The sequence below is a fragment of the Triticum aestivum genome, chromosome 3B, assembly GCF_018294505.1.
Source record: "Triticum aestivum cultivar Chinese Spring chromosome 3B, IWGSC CS RefSeq v2.1, whole genome shotgun sequence".
Lineage (NCBI taxonomy): Eukaryota > Viridiplantae > Streptophyta > Magnoliopsida > Poales > Poaceae > Triticum > Triticum aestivum.
The window spans coordinates 204,493,711-204,517,056 of NC_057801.1; the positions used below are offsets into that span (position 1 = coordinate 204,493,711).

The window sequence follows — 23,346 nt, forward strand, 5'->3', positions numbered from 1 at the left end:
CTCCTTGATAACCTGTTCAATCTCCTTGACCTCAAAAGGCTTGGTGAGAACATCCAGTCCCTGTACCCTAGGGATTAGAGAAAGAATGTCATTTCCCATGAAAATTGGTTTGACAGTACCCATTCTTCCATTGAAAATCTCCAGAAATTCCTTGGCAATAGTGTTATGATCAGAAGACACTAATCCATCTGACAACTGCAGAGTGGCAATAGAATTTTTCCTATATCTTTCAGTTGCCATTGCCTGGAAGAATTTTGAGTTTTACTCACCCACCTTAATATATCTAATAGTGCATCTCTTCTTCCAATATAAGATCTGTAGATGTAGCAGGTGATCATGATGTGATTTCACCAATATTTTGAAATTGGATTCAGGCAAAAATAAAGGCCTGTAGTCCTCCAAATCATCCAGCCACAAAATCACCCAGTTACATTTCTCAATAAGACCTTTAATATGAGATAAACCCTTCTGCCATTTCTTGAGAGCAAATCTCAAAGATTTCAGTTTATCCATAATAACTGCTGATATGTGGGACTTTTGAGACTGCCTTTGCCAAACTTGTTGAACACACTCCATAAAACCAGGTTGATGGATCCAATAATTTTCAAATCTGAAAATATGAGCTTTCGGGATTCTGGTGCTTATGGAAACCACACAAGGGACATGATCCGATGCAGTTCTGGCTAGAGGATTGACCTGCGTGTTTGGATATTGATCAATCCAACTGGCAGAGGTGAAAAACCAGTCCAACTGTTCAAGAAGTGGGAAATCCTGCATATTAGACCAGGTGAATCTTCTTCCTTTTAAAGGTAGCTCCAGCAGTCCCAAATGCCCAATGATCTCATTAAAAAGAAAAATATCATTGATATCACCCCCAGGAAGATTTCTATTATCCAGAGATCTTATGAAATTGAAATCTCCAAGCAGAAGCCAATTTTTCTCAGGTTCCACATTTAAATTATAAAGCCAGCTGACAAATTCATCTCTTAAGGTACCGTGACAGGGTCCATAAACATTAACCAGGTACCAAAAATCACCATTATGCATGGACTTAAAACTAATGACAATCCCATAAGGTTTTACTTCCACTACATCCCCTGAGAAAACATCAGAGCGCCACACGACTAGAATGCCACCGGAAGCTCCCCTAGAAGGGGATTCAATAAACTGGTCAAAACCCGCAGGACAAATGCTCTTAATTAAAGCACGTGGGCACTCCGATAACTTTGTTTCTTGCAGACAAACAACTGCACAATGACTCTCAAGAACTTTCTGCCGGACCGCACGTTGTCTTGCATCAGAATTCAGTCCACGTACATTCCAACAAAGTACATTCCAGCTATGCATGGGCATTTGATTCATATGATAACACAGGATAGCATATTAAAAACAGCAGGACACCTAGTGCCGCACAACCCATAACACATAATAGCAAAAGAGCCAAATCATAACCAGAGTGCCAAGTTTCAGAGATAACATAACAGTCAGCAAATTTGACAGGCTCGCTACACCTAGGAAACACATTAAACTTTAACATTTAAATGTTGCTGGAGGGGTATCATCCTTAGGATCAGCCATAAGCTTCTCCCTGGAAAGCAGGTTGGGGTCCATCTCCAGCTCAGCTCCAATTGCCTGCAGCACAGCAATCGGCGTCTGCGTGTGGACCTCCTCAGGCTTGTCATGATGAACATCGTCAGTGTTTTCCACTCCAGCAACATCAAGTATCTGTATGGGCTGGGCCTTCTCTTCCATGGGCTTGGACCTTGGGCGTCGTTTAGCAGGCTGTAAAGGAAGCTGCTCAAAGATCATCAATTTGAAACCATCAAGTTTTGCCGCGCTCCTCGTACATCTTCTGACTGAGGTATCAACCAAAGGAGTAGAAATCTTGCGCCTACCGCGCTGGGCTTTCTGCCGTGGCGTCGCTTCAGACGCAAAACCCACAGGCAAGGGCCCCTCTTCCTGACCAACAGGACCCACGGGCTCCAAAGACAGTTGATTATTACTGAATCCCACAGGCTCAGTAATATCAGTAGGTTCATCGCTTGCAACTGAGTCACTAGGGGCTGCTAGAGAAGCAAACAAAGAGCAAGCAACAGGGCGCCGATTGACGGACGCAGAGCTTGACAAACAAGAGACCAGCGAAGACACTCTGTTGGCATCATCAAAAGCAATCAACCACTTGCGCTTGGAGAAAGTTACTGTCCCAAACTGCTTGAAGAAAAGTGACCTTGGCACTTCTTTCACAGAAAATTCAGACATCAAATTCTCAAAAGACCGCTTCCAAAGCAGTTCAGGTGGAAGAGAGGGTCCAGCCACCACCCTAGCCATCCCAATGATGATCTGGTGATGATGAATCACCGGAGGTTGATAGGGGACAATAGCCAAAGGATTATCTTCCACAAAAGCAGGTTGTTCCTGAACTTCAGCAACCAAATCAACTATCTGCTGTTGTTGAGGCCCTTCATCATGCAGAAGCTGTTCCACAGATTCTGATTGTTCCGGTTGATCAATGACAATTGAGACTTGATCTTGTTCTGGCATTTCTGGCGGATGTGGGTGATTGATATTGTCATCATCGCCCCACAGAGCATTACCCCAATCAGCATCCACTGGATTCTCTGGGGGAGGATCAGGTGCAAGAGGCGCTTCATTCCAGCCAATCATCGGGTAAGGCGGCAGAACAAACGGGATGTTGTCAGGAATGAGATGACCAGGCATTGGATGAGGGTTACCATCCAGAGGCATCGGGTCTTCATCATTAGGCATCTGATCAGCAAAATCTGCCCCAAGAACATAACATGCAGCAGTCCAGGAAACTTGGGCACCACCCCACTCAGCATAGTCCCCAAAAACCACATCTCGAGGTACTAACGGTGTATCAGGAAAGCTGGCTTCAACAACAGCTCGTACCAGGTACGGGTCTTCACTATCCCAGGAATGAAATTTTCCAAAAGTACCGACTGCCTGAGAAATATATTCAGTCGTACAATAATCCAGGGGAATCCCAACAAACATTAACCAACCCCTACGAAAACCAGTATTCCCTTTGAAGTTGTCACCCTCATCATGCTTCATAAATCTAACAAATCGATCATTACCCAGAGCAAACGGCGGGTGCTGAATCAGGGTGTATCTGACAGTGGGATCTCGAACTTGGAGCAAACCAACCCCATGAAACCAAGGCTGAGCAGAACGAACAAGAATACCTCTGTTCTGAAGAAACTCCACCACTTCCTCTCTGACCGGCCCTAGAGGTCCATCCGGCGCTGGCATGACTTCAGCAACCATATAATCTTCATGGCGACGGGGAGGGCGGGCTGCCGGCGTGAAGAAAGTGCGAGGTAAACGCCGATCACCACCATCAATTATGTGATGTCCCGGAGGCACTAGGCGATGTGGATCAAGCTCGAAGTTCACCATGGGTGGCAGCGGCGACGAACTTAGGGTTTTTTTGGAACGACCGGAGGTATCCTTGGCAGGTGGAATAGGAGAATGGAGCAATGCGGGCGGAGACGATATGACAGGACTAGATATCCCAATAACTCCGGCTCCCTTCCCCTGAACAGCTGATGTTTCCGAAATACTCGTGTTTTGTTGCAGAGTGCTCTGCCTCCAAACCAATCCGTGCAAGCGCGCAAAATCATTACAGTCACGTCTAAAGTGACCCACCCTGGAGCAAGCCGAACAGACCGCTCGCCTTCCACAAGTGACTGCCATGTGGCCCTTCTGACCGCAATCAGTACATGTTAGAACTTGGTCCACCATGTCATCGACCATAGCTTCAAAAAGTCGCGCTGCCTCTTGTGAAGAAGGAATTTGCATAGGTTCACTAGACGGGCTGAGGTGCGCAGGCGAATCCAAACCAACATCAGAAGGTCCAGTAGAGGGGGTATCCTGTATTGGCCCAGTAAGTGAATCATCATGGGCCACCAAGCCCACACCCTGCGGGTTCCCAAACTGAGCGGGCCCAGGGGCAAAAGCCTTATTTTGAATTAACGAAGTTCCCGCTTCCTAAAATTGCGCTGCGAGATTACCGGACCTCACGATTTGTGGATCCACTGAAACCGGTTCGTCCACCATCGGAAGCGCATCCGGCCGCCGGAGTAACTCCAGTGAACTATTAACCGTACCAAAAACTATGGGTGGCTGCGTCACCGTCCAATGCAAACCAGGAGCAGGAGGTTGCCGAATGACAACTCGCTCATGAGCAGAAAGATCATAACCCCCATCAACTATAGTATCAATGCAAACCTGAGATGCAGGGTATCTATAGCCCTTGCAAGCCGAATACTTTTCAAAAGTGGCAAACGACAGTTTCTTATTTGCAGAAGATCTAGATTTGAAAGCAGACTTAACAGGGGGTTTATGCATAGCCAATAAACCAAGCGAAGATCTACGCTTAGTGGGGCTAATCAAAATCCATTCAGCATCACATTCTTTACGCCAGATCTTAAGTTCTCTGACCCAATTTGGTCCTCCATTCCCCCATAGATGAAAATAGCACTTGAACAGATCGCAAGCAAAAGAGCGAAGATCCATAATAATAAAGCCAACTTGCATGCATGAAACTTGGAAAGAAAAAACTTTGTCCTTGACATGACTAACCCGAAGATCAATTGCAGAACCACCAAGCGCAGCTTCCAGCGCCGCTGCCACTGAATCCTCAGATAAACGGAAGGCATGCCTACTGAAGGACACAATCAATATGAAAGATCTCCCTCTTCCCAGTGGATGAATTGTGCGACCAGTAGATCTGAAGACTTCATCCGAGAAAACCCTACCCTTGGAGAAATCCAAGCCAAGGGTAGATCCACCAGTAGAACCCATTGGAGATGGGTATTGCCTTGATCCAGAGAAGACGCCGAAGAGGATGATCGAAACCGATCAGCAGATCAGTGGAGAGAAAGGGAGATCGCCAGAGAAGAGACTAGTGCCGAGGTCAGAGGTGGGAGCGCCATCACCCATGAGACCTAAATGTTATCGTGAATATGGTTAGTTCACAATCTTTTGTGCAAGTGTTTGATTGTTTGTGCAGGTGCATCTATTGGGGACTTGCGCGTTTCTCCTACTGGATTGATACCTTGGTCCTTAACTGAGGGAAATACTTATGTCTATTGTGCTGCATCACCCTTTCCTCTTCAAGGGAAAAACCAATGCAAGCTCAAGAAGTAGCACTGTCCCACACTATGATCAGACCACCCGAGGCACCAACCGAAGGCATAAAGACAAACTGATCGAAATTCCTAGGACAAAAAAGTTTCACAAAAGACATATCAAACATAACTCTCTTGGTCTCTTGTAAACACACAAATGAACATCCACTACTAGAAATAGCATTACGAAGAGCCAAATGTTTTTCTTCCGAATTTATTCCCCACATGTTCCAGCAGAGAACTTTCCATAGCTTCCTCTGTGACATGGGCTCATGGGCGCCTTTCCATGTCCTCCTTATGGCTGGCTAGAAGCTTCGCGGTGCTGAGGTGATCAGGATGAGTTCCACACATATTAGTGCCAATACTCTGTATCATGGAAAGAGGAGTTGGTGGAGGTATATCGTGGAGAGAGGAGTTCGCGGTGCAGTAGGGGCAGTAGCAGAAGAAGAGCGCTGTACAAAATGTTGCTTTCTGGCCTTGACCTTAGATGCAGTTTGTTTACGATCTGGCGGTGGTGGCACCCTGAACCCATCATATTTATTGCATCTGTTGCTACGCCTGAGCATAGTTGTGTCAATGTGCTAAGATTCCTTTTGTACCATGCGAGCAAAAGGTGCAGGCTGGCTTGCATGTCAGTGCTACCCGAACCTCCTCCAAACGGCTACAATGCTGTGGGCTAGTGTCAAACTCAGATTGAACCTCAATAACCGCCCCATTAATTTGAGCGGGAGTGATCAGGTTTGAAGACTGGGCCAACATTAGTACATCAGGCCCATAACTACGACTGAGCCAAGTCTCAATCAGAGATTCAGAAGTATTTGGCTGCAGCAAGCAATCAGACAGATTCAGAGTTTCAGTACCATCTAGAGATAGATTGATTCCTTCCAGAACTAGTCCATTATTTATGAGCATATGGAATTCTTCATTTCTGGGAGCAAAGAACAAAGTAGATTGCCGAGCAACACACACCGCTGAAAGCAATCCTGTCATGATAGCCATGGGATTAATAAGGAACATCTCGACCGAATCACAGGTGGAACTGGTAATCCTAGGTGTTGTCCTTGCCAAGTACACTAACCAAAGCCACTCTATTGTCAGTGTCACTGTTAGCTACCTTGCTATTATTATCAAATTACCATACTATTGTGTCACTGATCACTCTACTAAAGATATTTAGTTCTCCTTGTGTCGTTGAATTGACACCTCAATTGCTAATACTTGCAAATATTTTTTGGCTCCCCTTCTGTCGAATCAATAAATTTGGGTTAAATACTCTACCCTCGAAAACTGTTGCGATCCCCTATACTTGTGGGTTATCAACGACCCATTACGATGGAAGCCACGTGTCAGTTGCCCTTGACGAAAGCACTTCCATGACGTGTCAATTATCGTCATGGAAGAGGACACTTGTATGACAATAATTTGAGTATTGTCATGAAACACTTCTATGACAACACATGTATAACTATCTTGATTCTGTCATAAAATCATCACGAATGTGCATGCATGACAGAAAACGTGACCTACTGTGACAAACACGTGTCATCACGAAAGTGTATTTTAGTGATTCAGGACACATGCAAAGAAAACAGAGGAGCAAACTCCATCGACGCGGGAAAGGAACAAGGGTGGAAATGAAAATGTGTACGTGTTGATTCCACCCAAACCTTTCCGAAGCGGACCCTCACTTAATAGTAAGGTTCTCCTATGACTCAAATCCACCGAAAAAGAAATACAGGAAAATAACCGTCTTTACTTTTAAAACTCCGAGGGGCTCGAATCATCTTGTGCCATATGATAGATTATCTGATCTGCTCAGTGCACACGATTAGTCCACAAAATCATTATCATCAATCACCAAACTATTAAGGGAGAATATGCCCTAATAGCAACACCACGACAGTCCGAGAAGTTTGCGACTTCATGAAGAAATTTGCCCCGGAGGTGCTAGGGATCGTGGAGACCCAAATCAGTAGCACTAGAGTAGAAGCTCTTGCACCTGCGTTAGGTTATGATAATTGTTTCCATATTGCCAGCTCCGGTAGGAGTGGTGGTCTTTGTTTCTTTTGAAATAAATAGGTAACATTAGAAGTTTTGAACTACTCTCAGTACCATATTGATGCAAAAGTTGAACGATTAGAACCTGTTCTTTGGCGTGTGATGCTGGTTTATGAAGAAGCACAAGTGGGTGAAAGATACAAGACCTGGGATATAATGAATGGACTGGCTTCACAGGGAATCTTCCTTGGGTAATTTTTGGTGATTTCAACAAAGTTTTGAGTTGGACAGAAGATGACGGAGTTGGCAATCGCAGTCAAGCCCAGATCTATGGTTTTAGAGATGCTACTGACGTGTGTGCACTTCAGGACTTGTGCTACAACAGAAATTGTTGGACCTTTTAGAAAAAGGTTGCGGGAGGCACATACAGTCGTGTCAGACTTGACCGCGCCCTGAAAAACCCAGATTGGATGCTTACTTTCCCACGGCATTCAGTGACTCATGCTAATCAAGCCAAGTAGGAACAAGATACACAACGTAAAAAAATGTTCGCGTAGGTTAAGAAACTGCTTATTTCCATTAAAAAAATGTACGCGACATTTTAAATAAATCTTCACAAGTTTCAAAAAATTGTCAGTGAAAGTTGACAAAATGTTTATTATGTAATGAAAAAAATGTTCAAGTAATTTCTAAAAAAGTTATTTCCATTAAAAAATTGTTACCATGTATTTGAAAAAAGTGTTCAAAACATGTATTTTAAAACAAATGTACATCATGTATTTACAAAATGTCCAACATATGTCAGAAAAATGTCTCAGGTATGCTCTAAAAACGTATGTTGTGTACTAAGAAAAAATAGACATGTGTTGTAAAAAAGAAAACCGACAAAGAAACATAAAGAAAATCGAAGAAAACTAAGAAAGAAAAAAATAAAACCAAGAAAGGATTGAAAAAGAAACGGTGAGAAAACAAAAGAGGAAAGTAAAATGAAGAAACCGGTGAAAAAAATAAAACCAAAGAAAAAACATGAAAAACGGGAGCAGAGCTAACCCAGAGCACGGGCTGTGAGCAACCCCGCTAATGGGCCGGGCCGCTAGTCGTCGCCGCAAGTCACTGAATCTCGTCCGTGTGTCCCGTCCAGCCCAGCAACGTGCGGTGAAGGAGAGCATTAGGGTATATATCATCGCGTCGCATCTCCCTCCGCAGGCGTTCCCCTGCCGCCGCCTCCTATGTGAACATCTTCTTCACATCTCCCACCGCAGCAGTCTCCTGGCGCCGCCTCCGATCTTTGCATCTTCTTCACATCTATCTCCGGTACCTCTCTCGTTCTTTTCCTTTGCGGTGGAGTCTATTATCCAGAATTTTCACGTACGCGGATGCTAATATCAACCATTATTGATTCTCTTGTTTTGCTTCCTTTTGGATTGTTATATCAGGATATACCAAAACAAGGAGGAAGTAGAGAGGAAGGGGTGTCATGGCTAGCCGGTTTGTGAATCTCGCGGTCAAGCACATGAACGGCCGCCATATTCCTTTCAGCATACACCGTATTAATCCGGCAGATTTCTTTTACCCAACCGGATCGCCAGTTCCCAAACAAGGTTCAGCTTTTGTACCACCGGACGAAATTCAGCTGCCTCCGGCCACCATCGCCTTCGACTGGCCCTCCCGGCAGGGCCAACCCTGCTCAATGGATTTCATGGCCTTCGGCGCCAACCGGGATAAGATCGTCGCCGTGGACAGCATAGGGTGCTCCTACCTTTACGACGCTCCCGTACGCAGTATCAGCACCAATATGCCCATGATGCCCACGCGCATGCTACAACCCATGTCCATTGCTGTCGGTGACAACGGCCTGTTAGTTATGAGTAAAGCCGATCACCAGTTCGTGGCTCTGAATGATGGCTGCGACCCCAATTCCAGATATTTATTACCAATGTCTGGCTGGTACTGGCAGTCCCTCAAGCCGCCTCCCTTCCCCAGCCGCTCCTACCACCAGAACGAGAAAGGCAGTCACCATCCATTTGAAGTCAGCTCTTACACGGTAGTTGGCAATTCACAGTTCTGGGTGTCCACAGTGGGTGCAGGCACGTTTTCCTTTGATATGAACAGCGGTGCGTGGATGAAGGCTGGCAATTGGGAGCTGCCATTCAGAGGTCGTGCCGAGTATGTCCCCGAGCACAATCTCTGGTTTGGCATGTTTGGCAAAGACGACCAGCTTTGCGCATCTGACCTCATTGCCGTGTCCGCAGTGAGCTCACCAGTGCCACATATACTTTGGAAAGAGCTGGTTTGGCCGAAAGATTGGAAGCTCAGGTCGACCCACCTCCTGCCTCTTGGTTCTAGCAGACTCTGCATTGCCAGGTTCTTCCTAACTTCAGATGATGACAAGGAAGAGAACATGTCAGACTATAAGCGCAGCACAACAAATAATTTTGGGGTGCTCACGGGGGTGGAAGTGGTGTCTGATGAAGGAGGACTGCGCATTATCCATCACAAGTCCATTCGCTTCGATTTCGGCCTCAGCATTGCTAGTGTGCTGTGATACGTTGACTCCTCTAGTGCAGGTGAGTTTATTTATATCCGGAACCTGCTGTAGCACACCTTTCTTTTCCATCCTTTGCTCAAACGCACTACAAAAGCTTGTCCTTTTAGCACTATGGAAAACGCTTTCTTTGCTGGAACATAATGCCTCAATCAAATAAAAAGTTCTTAGACAGACAGTAGCGTTTATTTGTTGTGAGTTACCATATGAAATTTTGTGTTTTTACCATATCCTCTATCCAATGCTGTTGACAAAGTATTTTTGTGGACTTGTTGTGTTTACAATATTACTGCCTGCAAATCTTTTAGACAGACTGGGCAAAAGCATTGCTGTGCATTTGTGCCTCCATACAAGGATGGACAATGGATGCATATTATATTCAGTTACACATGCACCATGTTTAACACAAGGCAGCACAGGGTACCAAATGCAAGTTATAGCTAACTGGACTCAAGATTTGCTCTTACTTGAGCATGCACTGAATAAGCACAGTGGTTAACACGATGGAGGCGATAGTCATAGGTTGTAATTAACGAAGACAGAACATAAATCGATGAACTATTCAATATAGGAGTTGTATCAATATATAAGTTCAAAAGTATAGTATAGACAAATTCTCAGCTGATATTCGCAAAAACCACCTTATTTTTCTGGAAGTTAAAGACATGATTGATTTGTTGAAAAGATGGGTTGAACTTTCTAGACTCGGAAGATTAATTGACGACCATCAAATTATCTCCACAGTTATGTGGCTTTATGGTGTCACATTTTTCATGGAATCCTTTTGCTTTGCATTCTCATTTGGAAATAAATCTTGCTGATTATAAATATAAAAATCTGCAGTGGTCTTATGTTGCCAGTCATTGGGGTATGATGTATATGGATTTTGATGCATCTGATTTTCTTTCATATTATTTCATATGGTGTTGACTTGCATTAGTTATGCGTGGTTAACGCTCTTGTTTTTTGTTTAGCCGTTATTGTGTAGAAGTAGAACTGTGCTTTTATTGTGTTGACTAGTAAATATGCCCGCGCGTTGCAACGGGAGAAAAACAATATATATAAGCGGGTCAACGTGCCACGTCTACTCCGATATCTGCCTACTCCAACACCATTGCACGCCACATCCTCTCCGAGTCTAATAAATATTTGGCCTATTTCTGATTATTTGTAGTCAAAATAGTTCATAACAAACATCAACCACTTCTGATGATAAATGTGGCTATGGTGTCTTTCTATTCCACCTTAGGGTATCTTTGATCCAAAATCTTTTCATTGAAAGTTTAGAGGGTTGAATCCATATGATTTTTTTTCTAGGCCCTCTTATTATATGAGTGAATTAATCCTATAAAAAAATCTACAAATTCTTTTTGCACTACATTTCGTAGGAATACTCATTCCACACTAACCTCTTGGAACGATCCTTCATTTTATTAAAGTGCACTCTAAATAAAATAGCTCGCTCGCAAATTTAATAAAAAAAATCAAATGAGTAAATGCCACATATGAACCCAAGGAATAAAATTCCAGTCTGTTGTTCACATTACTGTAAGAAGATCATGTGCTTGTATTGAATGGAACTAAATTTTGCAGTGCATGCAAGGCATTTTTTTTGTTTGCGCAATTGGGAAAGCAAGTCAGATCATGGCAATGATTGTTGATGGATCCTAAGGGGAAAATAAATCAATAGGGAGAAAAATTAATGACACAATTCTCAATAGAAAAGTGTCAGTAAAATAAGTTGAACTTGTGTGTTGGTCTGCATCTGTTAAATAGAATTGAACAACAACAAAACTAAACTATGTATGTTGTGTCTTCCTAATCATAGAGGCAGCTGAAAATGCGGTGAACATATTTGGTTCACAAATGTAGTATCATAAGAAGACAGAAGGCACACATACTTCCTACTCCCTCCGTTCCTAAATGACATATTTTAGAGTGTAGATTCACTCATTTTAGTCCATACTGGAATCTCTGAAAAGACTTATATTTAGAAACAGAGGGAGTATATTCCAAGCAGATTAGGCAGAAAGTTCCTTTGTATAGCTTATCTTGTCTCAGGATTGATACAGTGCCAAGCATTCAGTGCAATCGTCTCATGATCATCCAAACAATTGTTATTTTGGTCTGTACATGATGATTGTCTCACGTGAAATTAAGTTAAGCTTGCCTAGAGACAATAAAAACTTGTGAAATGTAAATGATCCATAAACAAATACATGCATGTAGTGGTAGAATTGTAGGATAGACACACACATCCTTGTATAATTGTTCTCTGCATGCATACATATTGTTTTGAGTGTTGATGGTCCCGAAGAAATCTGTACCTGAACATCCATGCTAATGGTCATGAAGAAATCCCATATAGTCACAGAACTTGCCATGAAAAACTCAAACAGGGGCAGCCCCTCGCCCACACACGCACATCCTGATAGATCCCATATAGCTGCAGAGCTTGTCATGCTCATAAACCCCATATTTCTTTTTCTTAACACATACACAGTGCTTTTTTTAACACACAAAACATGTCATTATATTTACAAGTATGAAACTGAACCAATCACTGACTGCGAGCACTCATCAAATCTGAATATTACATAATTCTGAACATTACACTTCTCAAGTTCACATAAATTTCAGAGAGAGAGAGAGAGAGAGAGAGAGAGAGAGAGAGTCTAGTCCTTGTTGGTCAAAGTGCTGAAGAGGAGCAGTAGCTGTGAAGGTTCAGAGAAGTAGCAGCACTGGGGTAGCAGGGAGAGAAGAAGCAGCATCAGGTTGGGGTTCAGAGAAGAAGCGCAGCAAAGGGAGATTCAGAGAGCCATTAGCAAGGTTAGAGGAGCAGAGTTGTGGAATTTGTCTCTTCCTCTCCTTCTCTTCCTTCTCCCGCTCGTCTCTTCTTTTTCCTCTACGTAGAAGAGCCGCCCAACCAGCCACCGCTTGAAGCCCGCACAGGTCACCGCCGTGCGTCCTGACCACCCTCCTGATCGAACTCCTGCCTTGGCAGCCGCCCGCGCCCGTCATGCTGCCCGTTGCCTCTCCGGACGACCATCGCGTCGCCACTACCCGAGCGCCGCCTGCACGCCCTGTAGCCGGTCGCCTCACACGCGACCGCGCCGCTGCGCGCGTCCTCCGGCGAGCCTCTCGTCCCCAGTTTTCACCTGCCTGTAGCCGCCGCTGTGGTTCCGTCCACCATACCCTTCCTCCCCGAGCTCCCTTGCACCATGGTGCCTCTGTCGACCGCTGGCTCTCTCTGCTCCGGAGACCTCGCTCGCTACTCGCTAGCCACTCGCCGTGATGGTCAGCTGCTAGAGCTCGCGCCCCTCTTCTCTTCTTGAGATCTCTGTCGCTCTCTACTGCTCTGAGTCAACTCACGTGCATATAAAAATTGATAGAATTTACAATGAAAGAGCGAGGTGGGATTCTCTTGCGTGCATATAATTTTTTCTTGCTCCTTGTCGGCGGAAAAAAATACGGAAGATGCCCAGCCCATACGGTGGACAGCCCACGTACAGAAATTCCTGGAGGAAGGTTTTCCTGCGGGTGCACAGTGCGCAAAAACAAAACAGTTTAGTACCACCTTGAAAAGGTACGGAGAAAATAATAATAGGATCGAGGTGGACGGACAAAAAACGGACGAAATTACGGTGGTAAGAAGCAATAGCCCTTTTATTATTATTAGAATTAGATATAGATATAGATAAATACATCCTCTGTTCTTAAATATAAGACCTTTTGGCAGATTTAAAGGTAGTATTTTATTCAAGAGTAAATCCTGATGCATAATGAACTGAAATCATATCAATGCATGTGCAAACATATGGAGTAAAAGGCTAGGTTTTTGCTACTAGCTGTAATAATGCGCCTGTACAATTAAGTATGCATCTGATGCTATGATATCCGGGGTGCTCATGTCAGGGTCACATATTGAGCATCTTGCTTTGGTAGGAAATATGTTTTGACCATGGTCTTTAATTGTTTCGAAGTGAAGTTAATTATTCCATCATCATTATTGGCTGAGATTTATATGTCACCTGTATCTTTTGACAATCAAGGTACGGAATTGGAGAAAGCTTGGCTGCATGCTGGTCGGGTATCACCATGTCGGGAGTAGTAACCACAAGGCACACACTTGTGATGCTACCCTTTGTTATTGATAATATGAGTCCTTAGCTATCTGTTCAACTAAAAAAAAAGTTGTTATCTGTTGGACATGTTTGTGAGATTGTATAATTACATATGTATTATGAAGTTGCTAGTTTCAGTAGAATAGAAGTTTTGTATCTTAGGGTACGCTAGGTTTTAGCCCAAGATTGCCCTGTCGAATATTTGACTAAAATTGCTCGGGAAAAATGAAATGTGGGCGAAGGGGCATTGACATGACGAAACATTGGCAACTATTAAGAAAAAGACCAAAATTTTGCTTATGGCTAAATAATCGGTAGTGTGTTTTGACTGCCATCCAAACATACTCCTTAGGCCTTTGTTTTTTTTTTTCTGTTTTTTTTTGAGGGAATCCATTCCCTGTCTTCTATTTACTAAGTTATCCCACTTTCTACCCGTTTGATAACAAAGTACAGTATTTTCTAACTATTCTCATAATACTACAGTTTTTTATAATTCTGAAGTCTTTTTTTTAAAAAAAAGGGTTGTTTGGGAGAGCGGACGTTTGGCTCCCGGGAGCCATGGAGGCCTTTTTTTGAAAACAAATCAAAGTTCAAACTTTTTGGTTTCAGAAAAATCTGAAAAAAATTCTGCAAGTAAACAAGTATGTTACGTCTATGTGTGTAAAAATTTAGAATGAAAAACGTTGAAATGTGACCTGTACAAAAGACATTCATGGCTTGAGAGAATGAATAGTATCGTGTGTTAAAAAGCCCCAGATTTGTCTTTTTTGCACAGTCCTCATTTCAACTTATTTTGCCTTGAAAATTTACACACATGTGTGTTATGCCTTCATGTATACGTGTGTTGCTCACCTCATGCTCACAACGTTTAATTAGGATCTTTTGTTTGGTGATTTAGTTAGCTCGCTTTTGTTTGCTGCTCCAAATTATAGCCAACCACAAAATCGTTTTGAAGACGTTGCTGCCGTCCGGATAGCCAGCTAGAATATGTGTCTTCTACGCCGTGCGCATGGCCGTTCTTGGTGCATGGCCGAATAGTTGCATAAAATGGCTAGCTAACTAGAAAAGCACGTGTGTTTGCAGCTGCTAATAGTTTTAATTAACTAGCTAATTTTGAGTCGCTGAAAATGGGATAGCCAAACAGGTTGTCTGAATTACCAATACTACAAAATATTCTGTTATGTTAAAGCCATGGTATTTCATGCAGGCTAAATTACTGTAGATTTTTGATACTTAGGTTTTTGGCATACTTTGCTGCAGCTGCTAATAGTTTTAATTAACTAGCTAATTTTGAGTCGCTGAAAACGGGATAGCCAAACAGGTTGTCTGTATTACCAATACTACAAAATATTCTGTTATGTTAAAACCATGGTATTTCATGCAGGCTAAATTACTGTAGTTTTTTGATACTTAGGTTTTTGGGATACTTTGCTATCAAACACATGGTCAGTTTTGTTAGGATTTAATTAATCCTTTTAGTCCCTGCTTTTCGTAACCGAGGCGGTTGCCTCGCATCCCTTTGGTTATACCCCTTCGGGGGCTATACATATGTGTAATCCCATCATTAATAGAGACGACTGTTCATTTTTACTTCTCTGTCTATTGTCTCTCTCGTTCTTTAGTTAAAACACGTTATCAACACGCTTTCTGGCGGAGCGATTTCACGGCCAGACTGGCGGCAGCGAGCGCGCAGCGTCGCGATGCCCTCCGGCCCTGCGTGGTGAAGGAAGCCAACGCTCCAGCGCTAGCAAAGGCAGCGCATGGCGCCGCGCACACCTCGACGGCTAAGCGAGACGAAGGGCATGCGATGTGTTAAGATTAAACTGTAATATGTAATTAAGGAAAATCTCCCCTTGCCCATCGAACGAGCAGTTGCGCCCGCACGGACGCCTGTGTCCGTCGCAACCGTCGCGTCTCTCCCATCCTCCTGGAACCGACGCATCTCTTCGGGATCGTCGCATCTCACCAGGAGATATATATACTCTGTGTAACCATCGATCAAGACAAGGAATCACTTTCGATTCAAACACGTTATCACGCACGTAGACAACCAGCGAGAGCGAAAGGCAACAACGAGAGGAGAAGAGAGGGAGCACTCGCCGCCGTTTTCTACGGGGACAATTCGGTGGAAGAGGAATTATGCCTTGGGGACAGTGGTACCACAAACTTCATACTGAGGGAGATGAAATATTTCCAAACTCTGAAAAAGATGAATGGAGATATTCTAACTATCGCTGGATGCGATACAGTGATTGTTGGTACTGGACGTGCCATATTCACCCTCCCAAGCGGTACACAAGTGACGATTGAGGATGCTTTATTGTATCTCGACTCATCACGTACCCTGATCAGTTATCGAGATATCCGTAAGAATGATTTTCACATTGAAACCCATGAAGACAACAAAGAGGAGTATCTACTCTTTACTAAAGATGATGGATATGGCAAAAAGGTACATGAGAAAATTCCTTCTCTATCGTCTGGTTTGTACTATACGTACATCAAACCCGTGGAACATGTTGCATACAAAGTAATTTTGCAGAATGTTAACGCATTCCAAACCTGGCATGATCGCCTAGGCCATCCTGGAATAGGGATGATGAGAAAAATTACTAGCAATTCCATTGGTCATAATTTGCTTGAGTCAAAATTTCCTCAATCTTCTGATTTTGTGTGCACATCTTGTGCCACGGGAAAGCTAATTTTGAGGCCCTCACACCTCAAAATACAAGCTGAACCACTTCAGTTCCTTGAACGTATTCAAGGAGACATTTGTGGTCCCATTCAACCATTATCTGGACCTTTCCGGTATTTCATGGTTCTCATTGACGCATCTACACGATGGTCACATGTGTGTCTTCTATCCACACGAAACCATGCATTTGCCAAGATAATGAGGCAAGTCATTAAGTTGCAAGCCCATTATCCTGAAAGTCGAATTAAGTCAATTCGAATGGACAATGCTGCAGAATTCTCCTCACGTGCTTTCAATGATTATTGCATGGCTTTGGGGATTGAAGTTCAGCACTCTGTTCCATATGTTCATACACAAAATGGTTTGGCTGAAGCATCGATTAAGAGGATCAAACTCATTGCAAGACCTTTGTTGACGAATTGCAACTTGCCAACCTCTTGTTGGGGTCACGCTGTTTTACACGCTGCTGGCTTGATACAATTGAGGCCAACTGCATATCACAGTTCTTCCCCTCTGGAATTGGTACGTGGAAATCCTCCAAGCATTTCCCATCTGCGTAAGTTCGGATGTGCTGCATACATCCCGATCTCACCACCACAGCGGACATCTATGGGCCCACACAGGAAGTTGGGGATCTATGTGGGGTACAAATCGCCGTCGATTATCAAGTACCTGGAACCCCTGACTGGGGGTCTGTTCACAGCCCGTCACGCCGATTGCATATTTAATGAGGAACATTTTCCGGCATTAGGGGAAGATTTCAAGTACCAGAAAGAATGCCCAGAAATTGATTGGAATGCTCATGCCATTTCATCCTCTGATCCACGTACCCAAGAGACCAAAATTCAAGTTTGGAAGATCATTAATTTGCAACATCTTGTAAATAATCTGCCAGATTCATTTACTGATTTGAAAGGTGTTACAAAATCCTTAAACCTAGCTAGAAACGCACCGGAAAGAGTGGAGATACCAACAAAAACCACTCAACTCCCTATTCCTAAAAAGAGGGGGAGTAGTACGGTCTCTGAACTGGAGCATGCTTCTAGCAAGCAGCAAAGGAAATCGAGGAGAAAAACCTCAGAGTCAGTAAATGCAGGTCAACTCAACGTTGACAAACACCTGATGGGTAGTATACACCCAGTGGAAGGGCAACCTCCACAACCCAGTTCCAGTGTGCACAAACTGATTGGGACATCGGAACACCCAGACTCGATCGTATTGGGAAATCACGAAGAGTCACTAGGGGTGCAGGAAATTTCCATCAACTATGTTGATTCTGGAGAATCATTTGACCGTAAGACTACGACTGTCGACATACATTTTGCTGAAAAGATTGCAGATACCCTTCTCACTGATCATGATCCAAGGTCTATCGTTGAGTGCCAAGGTCTATCGTTGAGTGCACATCTCGCGGCAGCCATGACCCAGCGCTCAGCGCACCTCAGCGGCACCTGTGGCCACCCACTGCCGGCGACGGAGGTGTACCATACCTACCGGCGCATGCGTGTCCCAGCAGCGCCCGCGGCCACGCCCTCTCCTGTGGCGGCAATGGCTTATTGTAATGGTACTATGGTACTTTGGTCTATGGTACTTTGGTCACGAGTTATGAGTCTATGTCACTATGCAAGTGCTTAAGTATGCTGTCTTTAGTCATTGCTTATGATGATTTTAATGATGTATGCCTATACTATACTCCGAATGTGGGCATCCACTTCATATGTGCATGACTTTGTATGTTTATCACCTTATTCCATGCATACATTAAGGGAGAGCTCCTCTTAAAACACATCCATATGCATAAATTAAGGGGGAGCTCTTCCTAAAACACATACCGAAACACATACCGGTCTACTATCCTAGAATCATTCGTATCACATTTCACTATTAAATGCTATATGTAGTTTGTCATCAACTACCAAAAAAGGGGGAGATTGAAAGTGCAATCTTGCTCTTAAAGAGTATTTTTGATATTGATGAAAAACCTACATATAGGGGACTAACCTTGTTTGCTAAGTATATACACAGGCCGTCTGTCCTCTGGTTTTCTTTAGTGAGCATCATGATCGCATCATATGAGATTTTATTCAAGCAAATTATCAATGAGGAAAGGAGCAAACAAAGATGAAGTATTGTGCTCTTTTTATATTTCTTGAGTAATTGGAACCCCGCACTATTAAGAGGGGATCCGAAGTGTAGGTTCAAGACTTGCTCACATTGTGTCTCATAAACAATTCTATCACAATAGACCAAAATCCCTAGCAATTTCCCTTAGCCAGAACCTACCACCTCTCCTAGCCGGATCATCCGGATGGATACTCAGATCATCCGGGCTTCACCCGGATCAGCCGGACCCTGCACCGGATCATCCGGATAATTGGTGCTCTCCATCAAAGAATGGTATGGCTGAAGCCGGATCATCCGGACGTTCCTCCGGATCATCCGGGCTGTTCCCCGGATCGTCCGGATCCTCTTCCGGATCGTCCGGATAACCGTGCCCGTTTTTCACAGAAGCCATATGTTGTAGCCGGATCGTCCGGTCAGGCATCCGGATCATCCGGGGCTTGTCCGGATCATCCGGGGTTGCCTCCAGACTGTCCGGGCTGCTCGCAGCTCGGTTGCAACCATCTGCATCCGGATCATCCGGATGGTGTCCTAGATCATCCGGGGTGGTCAACTTGTGTCCAAACGGCTCTATTCTGGACATGGTATAAATAGCACCTTACCCCTTCGTGATAAGGTTGAACACTCCACACAAACACGCCTCAAGAACACCAGTGCTTCCCCTCTCTTGCTCACACACTAAATCCCAGATCCCGGCTTGATTCTTGAGAGTTTCGAAGAGTTGTTCCAATCAAAAGAAAGATCTTCTTCCTCCCCTTCTTGTGACCAAAGCAAATCGAAGTTTGAGCAAGTCTTGAGTCTTTCCCCTCGGATCTTGTTACTCTTGGAGGTTGGAGACTCCTAGGCGGTAGGAGTCCTTCGGTGAGGAATCAACGATTGTGATTACCCCCGGAAAGTTTGTGAGGGTTTGGAGACCACCCCAAGGTCTACCACTAGTGGTTGAGAAACGCCTTCGTGGTGTTGTCTCAAAGGGAGAATAGGGTGAGCCTTCGTGGTAACATCCGCCCCTCTAACGGTGACTAGCTTCCCTCCAAGGAAGTGAACATCGGCATACATCCTCGTCTCCCGGAGTTGCGGTTATTCCTAACCCTAACTCTATACTTGTGGTTAATTGTTGTGATTGCACTTACTTACATCTTATTGTGCTTGCTCAGTTATATGCTTGTGTTACTTGCCTAGTACTTTGCACTTACTAGCAATTGTTAGGCTCACCTTCATATTCCGTTCTATTGCCTAAAATTGCTTAGTAATAATTAAAATTTGTAATTGTACCTATTCACCCCCCCTCTAGGTCCATATCGATCCTTTTAATTGGTATCAGAGCCTCGTGCTCTATTCTTGTGGCTTAACCGCCCTAGAGCGAGATGAACCCGGATGGGACTCCCCTGGTTGTAGATCGTAAGGATAAAGGTGTGGCTTCCTCTGAAGTCAAGGCCTTTACGTCGGAGGATCTAGAACGGGCCCTTGCTAAGCAAAAAGAGGAGCATGATGCTTCTCTTGAGGCCTTGGTCCGAATGAGATTAGCCACGTTGTCCACAGTGCTTGCACCACTCTCGGGTGGTGCTGCTTTGAGGCCAACTGTGCCTACTCCATCACTTGGTCAACAACCTCCTAGCAATGAACACGCCAGTGTTCCTTGGCTTTATGCAAGACCTCAGGTTGAGAAACCAAGATATAACCCTCAAGGCAAACCTCCTTTACTAAGTGCCACTTCCGATTTTGCCTTGTGGAGAGTTGTTATGCAGGATCATCTTCGACATGGAAATGACGAGATGCTGGAAATCTTGGAGTATGGCTATCATGTGGTTGATCCAAAGAACCCCACACCAAGAGAAATATATGACAAGAACCTCAATGACACTGCTATCATGTGTATAAGGAGAGGCATGGATGAAAAGCAAAGGAGACCGTTCATACACATCACAAGTGCCAAGGAACTATGGGAAAGTATCATACGATCCAAGACTTGCACCTCTACCCTCCGAAGTGCTCAATATGAAATTGCCAAGGGGCAATTGCAAAACTTTTGTATGGAGAAAGGTGAAACCCCCAATCAACTCCATGAGCGCCTCATGACTCTCACTGCCGATATTGAGTCATGTGAGTGTGACAAGACACAAGATGGATTCAACATGACTAAGAGATTCCTTGTGGATAAATTGCTTCATGCTCTTGCTCCATATCACCATCAAATGGTGTGGGACATAAGACAACACCATACTTTCAAGGAAATGACTACAGATGACAACATATCCACCTTTCAACTATTTGAAGAGTCAAAGGCTAATGACACAAAACATCTTGCCATGCATGGTTCCCCATCATCAAAGGTCAATCTTGCATTGAAGGCCAAGCATGTATGTGAAGATGAGCAAAGTGAAGAAGAAGAAGAAGATGTTGATGATGAAGATGGTGATGAGATTGAATCCGACGAGGGCCCGTCATATGAAGACATGGCTCTCTTTGTCAAGAAGTTTAGCGCGGGAAAATTCAAGGGAAGATTCCAAAAGAAGAAAGTAAGAAAATGCTACAACTGTGAGGAAACCAACCACTTCTCAAATGAGTGCCCTTAAGAGAAGAGAGAAGATAGACCAAGGTTTCCCAAGACCTTTCCTAAGAAGAAGTTGCCAAATCCTTTGAACTCCAAGCTCAAGAAGAGAGATGGGAAAGCAATGGTTGCTCAAGAAGAATCCGATCCGGATGATGTTAGTGGTGTTGCCGGAGTTGCTCAAGATTCACAAAACACACTGAGGCTAGTCAATAAGAGTGGTGAAGTTGTCACCTACAACTACATGAAGGATTACAAGGGCAACGCTCACAAGTGCCTCATGGCGAAGGCCATGGTAGAAGATGGAGAGGATCAAAACTCTCCTGACAAGGTCAAGGTAACCCCACGATCAAACCCTCCTCTTCTCACTCCTCCCATTTCTAGTGATGAGTATCTTGATGCAGAGGATAGTTATGAGGATGATGATCTAAATGATCCTATGCTTGCTAAACTTAATAAATTCATGTGCTCCCTCAAAGGAAAGAAGCTCACTATGTTTCGTATGCTTATGGAGATGGTGAGTAAGCACACCATCACCATTAAGGAACTCGAAACCCTCGTCACCGAGGAAAAGGAAAAATGTGAAATCCTTGAGCGGAAAGTCCAATATGAGGAAACACGAAATGATGAACTATGCTTAAAAATTGGCACAAATATTGATGTTCATACTAAAGATCTTGCCTCCTTGAAAAAGGCTATTGGCTCTTGTGAAGAGTTGATGAATGATAAAAGTAAGCTTGTGAAGTCTCATGCTTCTCTCTCTAAGGATTGTGAGCTTCTATCCATGTCCCTCAAGACTAAGGAAGAAGAGCTCACCCTTCTTACAAAGAGTTTTGAGACGCTCAAACTTACTTATCTTGAAACTCTAGCTAAGGCCTATTCATCTCCCATTATAAATGTTGATGCTTGTTCTACTAACTCTAGTAGTGATCTAGCATCTATTCTTGAGGAAAATCGTTTTCTCAAGGCTCAAATTGAGAAAGGGCTCATGACATGTGCTCAAGGGCAAAAGAACCTTAATGAGGTGTTGAGCCAACACAATGAAGTGTTCGCCAAAGAGGGACTCGGATTTGACCCAAGCACAAGCAAGAAGAAGACATTATGAGAGAGAACACCACTCCTTTGAAAGAAACTTTTGTACGAGAAGGACACAAGGAGAAAGGTAAAGTTGCTAGTGGGAAGGCCACAAGGGGCATGCCCACTCTCAACAAGCCAAAAGAGTTCATGCCTCCATCCTATGTGCTTCGTAAGACTAAGGATGGAGAAGTTTATGCAAAGTTTGTTGGTCCTCGAAATGCATTTCGGTTTTATGCTATTTGGGTCCCTAAGACCCTTGTGACTAACTTGAGAGGTCCCATTGCAAGATGGGTGCCTCTAACCAAGTAATAATTGTGTGTAGGTTGCCTTCTCCGGTGGAGTAAAATGGGTGATTGATAGTGGATGTACCAATCATATGACTGGAGATAGCAAATTGCTCTACGATTTCATGGAAGCTATTCAACCATTTATGAGCATTATGTTTGGTGGAGGATCAAAAGGACAGGTACTTGGATTGGGGAAGGTGGCTATCACAAATGACATGTCTCTTGCAAATGTCATGCTTGTCCAATCCCTTAAATATCATTTACTTTCTGTTCGTCAATTGGCATCTGTTGGTTATGATACACTATTTGGACTAACGGATGTGAAAGTCTTTAAGAGAGATACTCTCGAAGTGGCCTTTGTTGGAGAGTTGGATGGCAACCTTTACACGGTTGATTTCTCGAAAGAGAGCACATTCCATGCAACTTGTCTAATGGCCAAGGCCGACAAGGGGTGGCTATGGCATCGCCGGCTAGCCCATGTCGGCATGAGAAATCTTCAAGATCTCTTAAAGGGAAATCACATCCTTGGACTAACAAATGTCTCTTTTGAGAAAGATCATGTGTGTAGTGCATGTATAGCCGGGAAGTAACATCAATCAAAGCACCCACCCAAGAATATTGTGTCTACTTCAAGGCCTTTGGAGCTCCTTCATGAGGATCTTTTTGGGCCTCCTTCATGGGATAGTCTTGGAGGGAAAAAGTATGGACTTGTCATTGTTGATGATTACTCAAGATATACATGGGTGTTTTTCCTCAAGTCCAAGGACGAGACGAAGATCACTTTCATTGACTTTGCCA

At 43.9% G+C, this 23,346-nt stretch overlaps 1 protein-coding gene across 1 annotated transcript; it reads left to right on the top strand.

Annotated features, from left to right (window-relative positions):
- Positions 1-8,311: 8,311 nt before the first annotated feature.
- LOC123069370 (uncharacterized) lies at positions 8,312-14,120 on the top strand. Its single transcript, XM_044492220.1, has 3 exons — positions 8,312-8,465; positions 8,588-9,718; positions 13,749-14,120. Exon 2 carries the CDS (start codon positions 8,629-8,631, stop codon positions 9,694-9,696), a length of 1,068 nt encoding a protein of 355 aa, XP_044348155.1. The 5' UTR covers positions 8,312-8,465; positions 8,588-8,628; the 3' UTR covers positions 9,697-9,718; positions 13,749-14,120.
- Positions 14,121-23,346: the final 9,226 nt, after the last annotated feature.

What these genes read in the sequence shown, in the direction of transcription:
- LOC123069370 (XM_044492220.1), top strand. Translation starts at nt 8,629, where the DNA reads ATGGCTAGCCGGTTTGTGAATCTCGCGGTCAAGCACATGAACGGCCGC.